At 40.6% G+C, this 14,624-nt stretch overlaps 1 protein-coding gene across 1 annotated transcript in view; it reads right to left on the bottom strand.

Annotated features, from left to right (window-relative positions):
• PLPPR1 (phospholipid phosphatase related 1) overlaps nucleotides 1-14,624 on the bottom strand; it is a 131,237-nt gene that overhangs the window by 28,899 nt on the left and 87,714 nt on the right. The window contains exon 3 of the mRNA XM_062626018.1: nucleotides 5,908-6,096. Coding sequence (XP_062482002.1) covers nucleotides 5,908-6,096 — 189 coding nt within the window. The remainder of the gene's footprint in view (nucleotides 1-5,907; nucleotides 6,097-14,624) is intronic.

The raw sequence follows: 14,624 nt of genomic DNA, 5'->3' as shown, positions 1-14,624 counted from the left end.
CCTGATGTCTAATCTACCCTCTTTCAGTTTAAAGCTGCTCTCCCTTGTCCTGTCACATAATAAAACCACTGAAGGTTATAAGTACCAGAGTATACACATTAGCTATAAGTTATAAGGTTATAAGTACCAGAGTACATACACAGGGTAATGTGCACACCCTTGCCTCACTCCTACATATCCCAGTTTGTCATTCAGCATTTCACATTCTGGGCCTTAGCAGCCCCAGAAAAAGGGAGAGAAGCCACCACTCACAGAGGTTGCCTGGCAAGCCTCTACAGCCTCATCCTGTGGGGAACACTGGCTCCATTTCCTAACAATAAAAGGAAGGTGTAGCCAAATGCCCTTGGATGTTGATACTCCTCTCTGTGAGCAAGCTGAAATGGGAGGCCAGCCCTGAAAGCCAGGACCATGCAAGCTCCATGTGTGGTACATCTCCTTGGAAAAGGGACATAGCCTTCCTTAACCAGAAAAAAGGGACCCTCCAGGTATTGAAACTGACCTCTCCTCATTACCACCACCCAACTTGCCATGAAAGCACAGGGGTGAAGCATGGCAGGTAGGAGTCTGTAGCACCATGTGCTTTCCGGCAGCACGGTCACCAGCAGAGCCTAGGGATTTCTGCCTGAAAAAGCTGGGAAGAAGCTACTGTAACAAAGCTCGGAGCTACATTAGTTCCTCTTGGTTTTCCCATCATGTACTGAGGAGCTGCCACAGGGGAGTCAGCCAACACGGGCAGAAATTCCCTGCCTACCCTTCTAGAAATAAATCACTGTAATGACATGGCTGTACTAAGCCAAAGCCAAGGAAGCAATGTGGCATGGAGAATAGGAAAACCACCTGTAAGAACAGTATTTCTGAAGCTTGGAAGGTAAGTACAAATGAAAAGAGAAGTTTGAAGACTTTCTTCCTGCCTCAGATAAATTTGATCAATACTATAATTAATTTATTAATCAGGCCAGTTCAGTTTGACTGATTCCAACATTGTCCGAAAACAAATACTCCTTTGCACAGATTAATAGCACTGGCCAGTTAACAATTACATGTAGGCTGCCACTTCCAACCTTGAAACAGAAGGGAAGAAACTGAAGGTTGTGTGAAAACTGTAGTGCCACATTCTTTTCTACTTTACGGACACAAAGAGCAGTGCCCTTGACGCTGTCTGCTGTTGCTCAGTATTCATTTCAGTGAGCTGGCTCTGTTCCTAAGCCTCTCTGCTTCTTTTGGGCAGGCAGGCAAATCACAATGGATGGAGGAGTGCAGACAGCAGCTTTCAACTCTGGGAGGGTTGTTTAGTACCAGCTGGGGAACTGGCTGATTTGCAGTAACCTCATATCAGGGAAAGCTAATTCTGAGGGACACTAATGAACGTGGTGGAGTCATCCCAGAATATTTTTAAGGAAATGGCTTTAAAATTTTGTTTATACAAAGCAACTTGTTTTGATGAAGTTCTCATACTGGCAAAAATGAGAAGAATTACTACTTCTTACCACTTCCTGCCTCAACATTTTGGAATTGACAGTGCACTGACATAGTATGCATTCTCCCAGCCTCTACATAACTTGCTGCTGTGGGATAGGTCACTTTTAAATTCGCCAGACATAGGATCATGGAACTCAAGCTCTGGTGCTCAAACTCACAAGCTGCTCTGAATTTTTATGTTATTCCCTATCACCACAGAAACAGCTGAGTAAAATACCTACACCATGTTTGCCTCCAGGAAAAGGTCTGCATTCTAACACCTCCAACTCTGAAAAGGAAAAAAAAAAAGGCAATTATTCTCTGGCTAATTTCTCCCTTCCTGAAGGACCTATAGTCACCAAAATGAGAGACTGTCTCTGAATCTTTGTAATGCAAAGATCAGCTATCCAGATGTGCAGACATTTTGCTGTAGGCCACCTGAAGCCCAAGACAAAATCATCTTTTTTAAAGCTGGAAACTTTCGACCATTTGAAATGCAACGGATGCCAAGACCAAAGTTCTGTGCTATTCTTGCAAGCCACAGAGAGAAGTATCTTTCTTCTCATGCCCCTTCCCTAAGCCCCTGGAGACTCCAGGTAGCTACACTACCCAAGTGCTTGCCATGACTGTCAAGGATAGTATATTCTGTCTGCAAAATGATGTAACCATAGCTTCTACATTGCTGGGAGACAAACTGAAACCATTCCCATACCCATGTCAGCATGACATCAGGAATGCTGAAAATTCAGCAGTTGTTAATAACAAACCACCAACAATGTCAGTACAAATGAAATCAGCCTGCAAGGAGGGGAAAGTATCTGAGAAATACAAAGGGAGGGCATTACAGACAACTAGCATGAGATGAAGATGAAATCATACCTATCTCATGAATGAAATGAGTAAATTCGTGTTTGTTAATCAAATCTTGCTTGCTTAGGAGTTACTTGCTTAGAGTTACTTGCTTGCTTAAGAGTTACTGGAAAATTACGGTGCTTTGACATGTTGCTTATGGACCGTGGGTATTCGTTAAAGTAAACGATGTATGGGGGGAAGGCGATAAGGAGCCTTCCTTCCCACACCCACCGGGAGGCAGAATGAGACCCCTTATCTACAGGTCACACAGACACAGAGGATGCCAAGAGGTGCCACGTATATCGGATGAAGAAGACTATAAAACCAGTGCCTTTGGGGAAGTGGGGTGCGTGCCGTTGGTGGAGCGGAGACTCCCCGGCTGCCCAGCGCTGTTTTGCTTGCTGTTGCTTGCTCAATAAACCAATTTGATTCATTGGTCTGGCTCTTGTCAATTTATTTCAGCCACATTTATAACATGAAGCTCTTCATGATCCTATAGATAACTACAAGTTCAGTCCAAAACAGGCAGGATTTCAGGAATATTCCTTTTCCATCACTGTCAACAGCAAAATTTATTTATTGTGTCTGAGGATATATGTTTCGGGGGATAAATCACTAAATATGAAGTAAAATGGCCAGTTATTTCTTTACAATGAAAACGAGTTTTTTCCTTATGTTAAGTGCAATTTATCACTGAATTCACGGTATCCTACTGCTTTGCTGCAAAGATGCTAATACCACCACACTCAGAAAATTAAAAATGAATAAAGCAGATGAAAGCCTTTGACGTATCCTCAGTGGAACATTTTTGAGAAAAATGCACTTCACAGAACAGAGTTGGCCATACATGATTTTCATTTATTTAACAGTGTTGTCATGAGATTTGGGCATCTCCCCTTGCAAGAAATTCTCATTATTAGAGACTAAGGTTATCAGTAGAAGCATTAAAAGCCTTTTGTAATTCCGATGTATAATGGTTAACTACCCAGTGTAGCATTAAAAAAAGGTTAAAAAGAGTCAACAGCATCATATATTTCAAGAACAACAAATAAAACTTCAGAAAACCAGGCTGGTCTTATTTATTTTGCCACTAAAAATGCAGGGAAATGCACATACAGTGGCACCAACCTACAACAGCACTTCAGAGAAGTGTTATCAGGGAAGAAATAAAGTACATGTATTAGTTTTCCCCATGGCCACTGTCATAGCCAAATGACTGTGACACAAAGATATTCCATTAAATTCACAAAGATGCTCCCTCTTGGCCTGCAAGCATTGTTAACGCCTCACAGTTATGCTGAAATCAGGGCTTTGAGTCTTCTCCAGGCCTGTGCACACAAGACTGCACTTAAATACTGCTTGTGTCTCAGATGAGGGAGCTTGTACTTCTAGATTATTTCCTATAGCTCCAGAGACACTCCTAACTGTGTACCATGACTGCTCCCACATTGCTGCAGGCTTCCACCCCTTCTAATAACCACACCTCTCATGCCGTGAGATGTCAGGCAGTGGAAATATGCTGGCAGCACAGAGGCATCAGACTTGCTACTGTAAATCCTCTTAGCCAAACCAACCATTTGCTGCCAGAAAGTGAAACACCAAGTGTCTTGCAGAGGAGAAACTAGTAATTGTAAGGGCGGATTGGTATTACCTTTCACTTAAGTCATCTCTTCACATCCTGGAGCTGCAGGATGTCATTATTCTTGAGAGCAAAGTGTAGATAGCAAAACTACAACTTAACCCACAATGGATGCATGCAAAGCACCCTCCCATGAAGCACAGCTGTGTGGGTTCTTTTTCTTTTTGGTCTGTTTGCTTTTTTGTTGTTCTAGTTTTTGGTTGGGGTTTGGTTTTTTTGTTTTTTGTTTTTTGTTTTGAGAGAGAGTGCAATCATCACTGTATAAATAGAAAGGGCTGCAGGAGCTCCTTTCACTGAAATCCCTGGGAGATTCAGCTGGATCAAACATCTCTTCCCAGATTGTGACAGTCAAAATGACAGGCAGCACCCATACAGTTACCAGATGACAGCTGAGGATGCTAATGGTGGTCTGATCAACAGTGCAATGCAAGGACAGAAGTTTAGGAAGACTCTGAACAAGCCGTCTCATTTACTAGCTTTGTATTACCGGTCATTGCCAAAACTCAGTCTGCAGAGTCAGCTACCAGCTGAAGCAGAGTTTGAAATCAGTGTGCAAGGAGAGGGAAGTTTCTCAAAAAAAGATGGGAATGGGAAATAATGTGAAATTACTCATATAAAAACACTGTGCTGACTGCCAGTCAGGAGGACAGAAAAAGATCCCTCAGACTTATGCTCTGGTTGAGGACTAGTCCAATACTAAGTAATACTACATCAAATAATTAATAATACAACAATAATACAAATAATGCAAATAATGCATTAAATAATGTAGTAAAACATACTACATTGAAAATGGAGAGAAAAATGTTTTCCCAGGAAAGTTTGATCTATTGTCTCCTTGAAACTGTACCCAAATATCACAAAAAAAGCATGGTGCAAAGAGCCCTGTGCTGTTCCTGACCACACTTTTTTTTAGCTGATGCTGAAGTGTCCTGTACCAAAAAATACAGCCTCTTCTGCAAATGGTTTTCACATTTCTTACCACATTCTCTGTTATACTGTTTCATGCATTAAAGTTATGGCAGACCAAAACTTTAAATGGACTATGGTGCAACATTCACCTTTCACAATTAAATACATCATATACAGCTTTAATCAACTTTTGAAAGGGATGCAAACCAAAGTTTAATACAAGAAAGAAATACTGAAGACAAAGGAATAAAGAGAAATAAAATGAAGTACATAAAGACACAGTCTGATAGGAATTTATAGATGTAATTACAAATGCAGCAAAGCTGACTATATGTGAAATTTGCAGCTTTCCACAGAAAATGGAAAAGGGCCAAAGTTTTGCTAATCAGTGACAGCAATGACCTGTTTGGAATTGTATGTACTTAGCTAATTGAATACTTTCAGCTGTTCTGCTCAGAACAGCTACATTACAACTTACTGGTTGGATAGTAAAGAAAATCAGGTAAAAAATATTAAGAGGATGTGACTGCCAGAAATAAAGAGATTATAAATAAAAAGGAAATATATTCTTATTTTTATTTGTATTGAGCGTTTTTCTGCTTATCTAAGACCTTCATCTAAGCCATTTCATTTAAAGCCCTTCAACAGTACTTTTAAAATAGCAGCAAATAATCCTGGATATACTGCATGTCCAACCCAGGTTTTGCTTCAGCTTTATCCTATTTTCTTATTTCCAGTAATAGGTAACCATTGCATTAGAGCCTCTCTGGAGCCCAAGCAATTCACAACTAATCACTGAAGTGAGCACCTTATTGTAAAAGGCTTAACAAGCTCTATCCCTCAATCTTGCACTGTGATTACCTCAGAATAATTACTTCTGGAGATAACTGATGAAGACCACATTAGGCTAAGGCAAAACAGAGACCTGGCTAAGTGTAAATCAATTACATAGTTGAAAAGAGAGGAAAGGGAACAGAGATATTATAGGACTATGTTTACTGTTTATGGAGCAGTCGTGAAGAATTCAAATAATTTCTTATACTTACAATAGCTGTTGGAGTTGAAGCCAGCACACAGTAGAGCACAAGAGGTGAAATGAAGCTCTCATCCTCTGTCCCAGGGTATGGTTTCATCAAATTGCCATCCTGACAGAAGAAACCTTGAATATGCACCTGAAAAGTATCGGTGCACTCAAAGTAGTAGGCGAGCAGAACAGTCCCAGCCATGATGACAAGCTGAAAGTAAAGCATGGTCACACAGAGACATTAGTTGCTTTTTTAACAGATGCAGCTATGCCTTCAAGCTACTCTAGTCCTTCAGACCATCCTCCCTTTACTGTCACCCCAACAGCCCTTGCAATACTGGTGTGTGAGTGTGTGTGTCTCTGTGTGCCTGCTTTGCAACATCTGTTACATAAACCTTTTGGCAAGCGACACTAATGAATGTCTCGGAGAGGACTGGGTCCATCACGCGGCTTGTAGATGGACAGAGCTTTGACAGATACTTTCTTGAAGGACATGTGAGTGACAACAGCAACAACGATCAGTGAAAGCTATCAGGACAAGGGGCAGCACTGCAGGAGCCAACAGCAGTGGGAAGCTAAAACCCGCGTGTAATAGTAGGTTGCTGGAAAGGATTATTACAAAGGATAAAGGAAGCTAAAGACAAAATGCTTCTCTGCTGCAGCTGTAAGACAGTGCTGGGGAATGTGCATCCTGTGCTAATCCAGAAGAGTCCCAGATGAAGACTCATCCAGAGGGAAATCTGCTTCTTGCCACTCACTTTGCACTGGAGCCACTGCTTATGAGTAAAGCTGTAGAAGTCTACCCAGAAACCCTCTCTGAACAACCAGCTGGGGGCTACTGTGCACTGCCTGGCTTCCCCTCTCCATCAAAACAGCATTTGAAATTAACAGGCTTTATCTTCATCTTTATACCTATAAACTGCAGGGAGCCTTTCTTGTCTATTTTTTGGTAGTTTCTTGTTGGCTAAATGGGTTCACTGGAAAAACTCAGCTATCAGCTTTTTGTACATATCCAGTTACTGAGCGTGTGCCATTGTTGGTGTTTGTGTCAGCTTCCCACACTGCTTCAACACATCTCAAATGTTCTCACAAAGGTTGTCACTAATCTCACTTCATAAAATTAAGCAGATATACTAATTCATCATTCTTGTTCACTGTCTAACAGACTGCGAAGGAAATCTCATACCACAATCCTCATGCCATGGGCACGGACACCACATGCTAAACCATGTCCCCTAAGACTTTGTCCAGCCTGGCCTTGAATGCTGCAATCATGTCCCATGCTGACATGGATGGTCAGTGGAACTCTATATAAACAAACACAGTCCTATAATTAAGGACTTAGAAAACCTGAATTTAACTCCTTGAGCAGCTACATATTTCCTGATCAACCTTGAGCAACTCAGTTTCATAAAATAACATCAGAGGAAGGCAATGACATTATCACTACTCTACCTGACATGCCCAGATAAACATATTAGAGATTACAAGATACCTGGATGCTGAAGTATTTAAACTCAGTTCCAGCACTTCATATACTCAGGGCTGTCAGAAGCAATCTGACCCACCCTTTCTACCCCAAACATACCCTCAGACATACTTAAGGTTGCGAGGCCCAGCCAGCATACATAGGGGATGGTACAAGAGACACAGATGATTTTTGCCCTGTTACTGGGAACAGAGGAAAGCAGATCTTTCTCTCATATGACACCCTCTTTGGGTGTCATATGAGAGAAAAATGCTTTCAAAAAATATGGGGTTTTGGTACAAATTATCACAAATGTGCTCTCTAGCCAGTGATTCCACAACTAAGTTTTACCTTCTCAGTGCCAAGTGCTGCCTTAGTGTTTCATGAAAATCCCTCCTGCATATGAAATACAGGTTTAGTCTGAGTTACATCAGTACTGACCTACAACACCAGATACCTCAATAATAAACCCATCCTGGTCATATCCCAGTTCTTGTGTTTTGTTCTTTTGAGAAAGAAAAAATGTACTGTCTGCAGAAAGATTTTAATTGTGAAAACATCAGATCCCCTAGGTGATGCCCACCACCTCATGGAAACAGCAACAGCAGACATCAGAAATCAGGTCTCCAGTTCAACAGACTCTACCACAGTCCCATGATGACAAGGGATGATGTGAGGTACAGAAAGGACAGTCCAGCTATTACCATGAACATGGAACATGAGCAAAATTTTTGCTGCTTATACAGTCAGCAAAGACCTGATCTCATCTGTGTGCAAGGATGCCAGAGACAGAAGGACCCCTTGCAACAGAGTGACATTTCCCTTGGTGATAAGAAACAGCACTGTTTTGCAGCCATCCTGAAATGGGAGGGCTCAGGGACACAGGTTCAGGAGCCCCTTCTTTGCAGTAGAGCTGGGTGAGGGGATGGACCCACATGGGCTGAGGTGACCCATGCAGCCACTCTGAGGTGCAGGGCTGGTGCAAGTGTAGGTACGGAATCAGCTCCTGATGTATCTTTTCAGACTCCATCTAGAACTGCTTATGGTGGTAGGACTCTGTCCAATGCATTGCTCATTATTTTTTTCTTTATATTTAAGCAAAAATATGTGTTTAATTTCCCTAGATATGTGACATAAAAATTGCCCAACTGGTCACAGATACCTTAATCAACTTCAGTCCCCTAATTCTTTTTGACTTCTGAAGCTAGGACCTAAAATGACAAATGCAAAAATCCCTGATTTTTGTAACCATAGTCTGCTTCTCACAGATAACAAATTTGCCTTTTCTCCCTATTTTCAGCTTTACAGTCATTGAAGGGACCACTGAAGAAGAAGAGCAGGTAAGCTGACTTAAGATAAAGATACAAAACATCCAGTTACATAATAGAGAAAACACAAAGCAGTTTGACACTGACATTTTGCAGTGTTTATTAATTAATCAACTAATTTCCTTAAGTATACTTAAATATTGGGAAAATTAAAAATGCTCAATAACTCACTTTAGAAACACAGCCAATGAATAGAAGTGTCTAAAGTGTTTAATAGCCTCCATTACCACAATATTTAACCATGTCATAATCCTTAATATTAATCATCATTACTCCATTGTAAGATAAGAAAATGCTCTTATCACTATTTGACAGAGTGGGGACAAAAGCAGAGAAGATAAAATGACTGCCCTCAGGTCGCAGTAGAGCCTGCAGCAAAGCCAAGATATACTTTTCTTCTGGATGAGATTTTTCTGGATTAGTCAGTAATCTGCACATGAAAAACTCACTGTTATATGCTTAGGTCCTGATTCTGCAGATGTTCATTCATGCTAGTGTACAAGAAACAGCCCCATTTAAAAACTCCTGCTTGATTTTTGGAACAAGCTTGACAAATTGGACTCAAACAACTGGCACGTTTCTTTTTCCTCAAAGTCAGCTATTTAAATGGATTAATTCTGTAGCACGTAACACCTGTCCCTCACCGCACCATTAAATTCTGCACTGCTCTGCAGCCCACACTGATCTGGTCCTTGCAGACCTTCCTATGACTGCACACTGCTCCTATTCAAGTTGTGCAAGTTCTCTGCAATCAAAAAATCACTTCCTTAAATGTCCAAGAAACATGAAGCAAGTCTGGCAATCTTCTACAGGCAATTGGTAATCACTTGCTGCAAGGGCTAATCAGGTGTCAGTGTCAGATTGTGTCCTGGGTATAAAGAAAGAGAATTTTCAAAGTAAGCAGTACAGCTCAGATGTACTAATCCTGCGGCTACTGAGATACATTCAGAAATCCTCCCCTTCACCTTAATACTCAGCATAACTCAAGCGACCACTGCATATCCAAAACAAAATGATTATGATAGCAGATAGTTGGACTGAAGTCCCAGTGTGCATACACTCTTCATTCACTGTGAAACTCTTCCCAGTTCCCTTAATGACAATTGGAGGATTTTACCTTTTTTCCCTGTTACCCCCAGAAGAGAGGCCCCTGTTTTTCAAACAAGAAAGCAAGAGGCCAGCTCCACTTGGGAAAGGAACGTAAAGCTGCAAACGATAGATCAATGTTAAAAGAAAGTACACACAATAGGAGGCAGAGCTTTTTGATCAACCTACATTGAAGAGTCCCCAGAATTCTTAATACAGGAGCAAGAAACTGAGAGAGAAGGAAGAGGCTGTAAAAATTTCTCATGTAGTGTCTAGCCATACAGTTTCTGTGTCCTGTCAAACCAGCATATGGCCACTGCAGAAATCTCCTTAGCTGTGTGTATTGTCACTTATATAAATCATAATGCAAATTTATATGAGCAAATTTGAAAACCCTCAAGTACTGCTGGTATTTATACATAAATAGGTACAGTCTTTCAGCTTACCATCCTTCCCACACACTGCTGATAATATATCTTACAGTGCCTTTAATGTGATAATTGGAAAATTGTTCTTGCACACAAATGACAACATAAAGGACTTCATTGTTATTCCTCCTGGGAAAAAAAAAACAACCCAGACCAGTATTTTGCATGAGGTGTTCCTTAGTGGATTGTCAATGAAATACCTATTGATACCCTTGCTCAGTTTATTTGTTCCCAGCAAGCTTCACTGGGTTTCAGTTAATGAAATGAAACTGTCACAATTGAGCACCATAAACCTGCATGAGTGTTTTCAACTTGCAACACACCTGCTGTGGCTCACAGTTTCACCCATTTTAATCAGACTTACACCTTCCCCTCTGAATAAACTCTAGCGACCAATCATTATGCAAACCCTGAAAAAAAAATTGCGTGTGTTTGTGTGTTTTTTGTAGGTAGGTGATGAAAGCATAACTCATGGAAGAGACACATTGGAGCATGCAACAGTCATAGCATATGTGTGTCATGAAGACTGGAAAGAATTGTTAAGAGTGTCTCTTTGCTCTCTACTGGGTAACATCAGAAATATTTAATTGTGTGTCTGGGCAGCTTTGCCCTGGAATGGATCTGGGTCTTTTTCTGTGAAAGAAGCCAGGCCGTTTTTCCTTGGAGATGGGAACTTTATTCTTGCTGTTGAAGCAGAAGGGATTTCAGAAGAACAGCAAATTGGAATAAATCACATGGATTGTTAAATCTAATGACCTGCTTTTACCTTTCTAAAAGCAAACCAAGTTTCTATCAAAGAGTTACTGAGATGTGTTTCTTGAGGCATTCTAACTAGGGTGGGGTCTCAGAAATTCATTCTGGTTCAGGGATCAAGTTTTCTTGTGTTGTTTGTATTTATTTGTGACCAACTGGTATCCACTTATGAAATCATCCTTCACCTGATACAGATTTCTGACCTCTTATATTTGTACCTGACATAAATAAAGAAAGAAAACGTCTCATTAGTCGCATTTTGTTTTCTTAAATAATCAAGCTTCCTTCAAATACCGGCAGGAGAATTACAGACTCGTGAAAAATACTGGAAAATTTACTTAAAACAACTATTTTGGTAACCTTTTTCACAGTATGTTTCTGGGATTTTTTTCAGGCCTCCTGGAACTGCCTATGCCAAAACACCAACGATAACTTAAGAAGGTTCTACATTTTCACATCGTAGAGTGGTCAGGTGGTTGAGAAAAATGTTATACGCCTCATCAGATAAGCCTATCCTTACAAGTAGCAAAGAAAATGGAGACAACTACTGATTAGAAGTCCATCCATCTGATGCAAATGTGTTATCAGCTAAAAGGCCTATTTTCACCGTGAGAAGTAAAGGTAGTAGGTACATGTTTCCCGTTAGCTTTAAGTTAGCAGTATGAATTCCTCAGGGATCAACAAAAAACTTGGTTTCTACAGCAGTTTGTTAAGCATCTGGTCTGTACCATTTTAGCACAAATGAATGCCTTAAAAGGTTTCACCTTTACACTTCTGTAGTGTTTCCAGGTTTGTAGAAACATATCAGCCAGTAAAGGCATTTACAATCTCTAACCACAGCGAATGAATGTTTTTAATGGATAAGGATCTGGCCAACTACATAATCTTTTAGGTTGCCAAGGGACTGAACGCAGCAAATAATCTTCTTGTGAAATTATTACCAAAAAGAACCTCAACAAAAAAACCAAAACAAAGCAGGTAGAGGAATGTGTAATGAACAAAAATACTTCACCTGGAGAGAGTAAGAAAAACAACCTGTATTGAACTCCCACTTAATGATAAAATGATTCCAAGCAAATGGTGTTTTTTTTTAATGCTGAATAACCATGTATTTTACACTGTCAGAATTAATAAACCCCCCAACAATCTTTCTAAGCTGCCACTCTTCAAAGTGTTTTTCTCTCCCTCACCTGACAGAAATGATTTTGCAATCTGATTCTGAAATCAGCTTTCTTATTCGGCTGTGGTGCATAAAAGTCATGGTCTGTTCTGGGAGTAGCCAATTACAGGACATGGCTTTGTTACAGGAGTTTTTAACTCCAGTCAGCATGGTGGCACAAGCTGGAAAGCACCTCGGAGGCAGAAATGGTTTATTAGCACACAGTCTTTTGGAGCTGGAGCTGTATAGGAATCAGAGCTGTCTCTGCAAGGTTTCTCACATGTCCCTTTCAAGAAGTAACTGCAGTATTTTACCATTTTTTTGTAATTAAGTTGGGTCTAGGTATAGCTTGTAAGGCTGATGAAGACACTCTCAGACAAAAGAGGACTTCACATCTTCCTAAGTCACTTGTTTCAGGAAGTTTTGTGAGAGTAGCATGGCCTCTAAAAATACTGACACCTGGTTAAAAAGCTGTTTCAGCTTCTTTTTTATGTAGCAATCCTTGAAGAATTTCTATGTACACCACAGAAACTTACCATTACCTAAGAGCTCATCCATATAAAGAAGATAGATTTCTCCAGCTCTAACTGTGCTGTTAAAGCAGTAGAGTTCCCTTATTGGCAACAGAGGCATAAAGGCATAAAAATGCTGCAACCGGTACAATTTTTTATATGTAGGAAATCAAATACATAACAGTATGAGGCACCTTAATTACTAGGTGTAACTCAATCCACTCCACAGGCTGCTCCAACTCTCTCAGTTTTCAACCTTTTAATCTGTAGACCTTTACGTTTTACCAGTGATTCTTACATAATAAATTGAAACCTATTTTCTTTGACAGGTAACTGTGATCCATGGATCAACCACAGACTGCAACTGTGAGTTTGAAGGGACGAGGGACGCCTCCCCATACACTGTGATGTGCATTACAGCAGTGTAATAGTCTTTATGCAGCCAAGGTCTGAGTATAGAAATGAACCAATTCCAAAGCACCAGAGACAAACATCTTTGCATCAGCTCAGGTACCTAATTATGGTAGGAATAATCAGAAATTCTCCATATCAACAAAAATATCTAAACTGCACATGACCTTCAGTATTATTTTGAGGTTTCATTACAGATGGATTTGCTTGTAATGGCTTTTGTTTCTACCTCCTCCATTGATTCTTCTGGGACCCATAAGAAGATATAAGGAAGACCACCTTCATATTTACAGTACTCCTGGGCAGGCACCTGGCAAGGGCAACTCCTACAGGCATTGCAGCAGATGGAAACATGTACCATTCCAAGAGTGAGAAGAGCTTGGAAAACATCCCCCGCTATTCAAAGTGAGCAATAACAGCATGCCACAAACAAGCTTGGTAACTTCTTGACTACCTTCCCTCTCAGACTGCTGATGAGGAAGCTAAAGCATGTTCTAACCTTTTGGGTGATTCCTCAGTACAGAAAGCTGTGTAAGCTTGAGGGAAGACCAGAATGCCATATCAGATTGATGTAGCACATGATACTGCCCTGCCAAAGAAACCTCAGAGAATTGCCAAATTTCCCTAGATTCACTGAAATCTGACACTGACTTTATCGACTAAGAAAGATAACTGACATCAATAACAGCTTGCCACCTTTGTCTATCTTACATACTCTACTTGCTCAGCACATTTTGCTTTGAGATGTAGAAAATTCAAGAGATGAACATACCTTGTTTTAAACCATGGGCAAGCATTAGCCATCGCATGTCAAAGAACCACATATTTGCTGAACCACATCCACCAAACAGTGGATTAACAATTCTGTCCTGCTGCTTTTATTTCGTTTTCCTTTTCTGATTCCTCAGGATACTGGTAATGGTGATGCTAACTTGCCTGTTTAGCAACTACCAAAGGAAACATGTATGTTGCAGATCTGACCAACTAACCTCTTTGCACATATGTCAAGCTAAGTGTAAAGTGGGTACTTCCCAACTGGTCCTGCCTTCCTTTTAATTGTTGATGTTAGCGACTTGACTACAAGGAGGTGTACACATCTATGTAACTGCAGGTCTGCATTTCCAGTGATTTTGTAGCTGTTTAAACCACGGGCTAATGCATCAGATCCTGGATTAGATGCACAGAAGTTAGAGGTCTGACATCATTCCTAGTTCTGTTTCCATGCTAAGTCTGACACCATTCAACAATGCTCTGTAGTCTCCTCTCACTGATAAAAATCAGTGCTTTAATGCTACAAAATTTGCTGGCCTTTCCCCACACACACTTCTCTATCTTTCAAATACTGTAACACACATGCAGAAGTATACCATATGCATGCCAGTGCTGTATGAATTACCCACATGGCTGTGAGCTGCAACAGTCCTTCTCCCTTCACAGTCTCTCTGAATTCCTGATGAAATGTTAAAATGCACAATTCTGTGCATTCATAAGGCAGTATCTGCACGAGCTGGTGATGACTGGGAGCAGAGCTGGCTTGGGCAGGTATCAGTTTCCCTGCAGAATGCCTGGTTTTTTTGCCTGAAATTCTGCATGC

This window comes from Pezoporus occidentalis, unplaced genomic scaffold (genome assembly GCF_034315485.1).
Source record: "Pezoporus occidentalis ecotype Australia unplaced genomic scaffold, CSIRO_AGI_Poc_V1 ctg286, whole genome shotgun sequence".
Classification (NCBI taxonomy): domain Eukaryota; kingdom Metazoa; phylum Chordata; class Aves; order Psittaciformes; family Psittacidae; genus Pezoporus; species Pezoporus occidentalis.
Note: the sequence above shows the minus strand (reverse complement) of the source record. Positions and strands in the feature narration are given on the sequence as shown.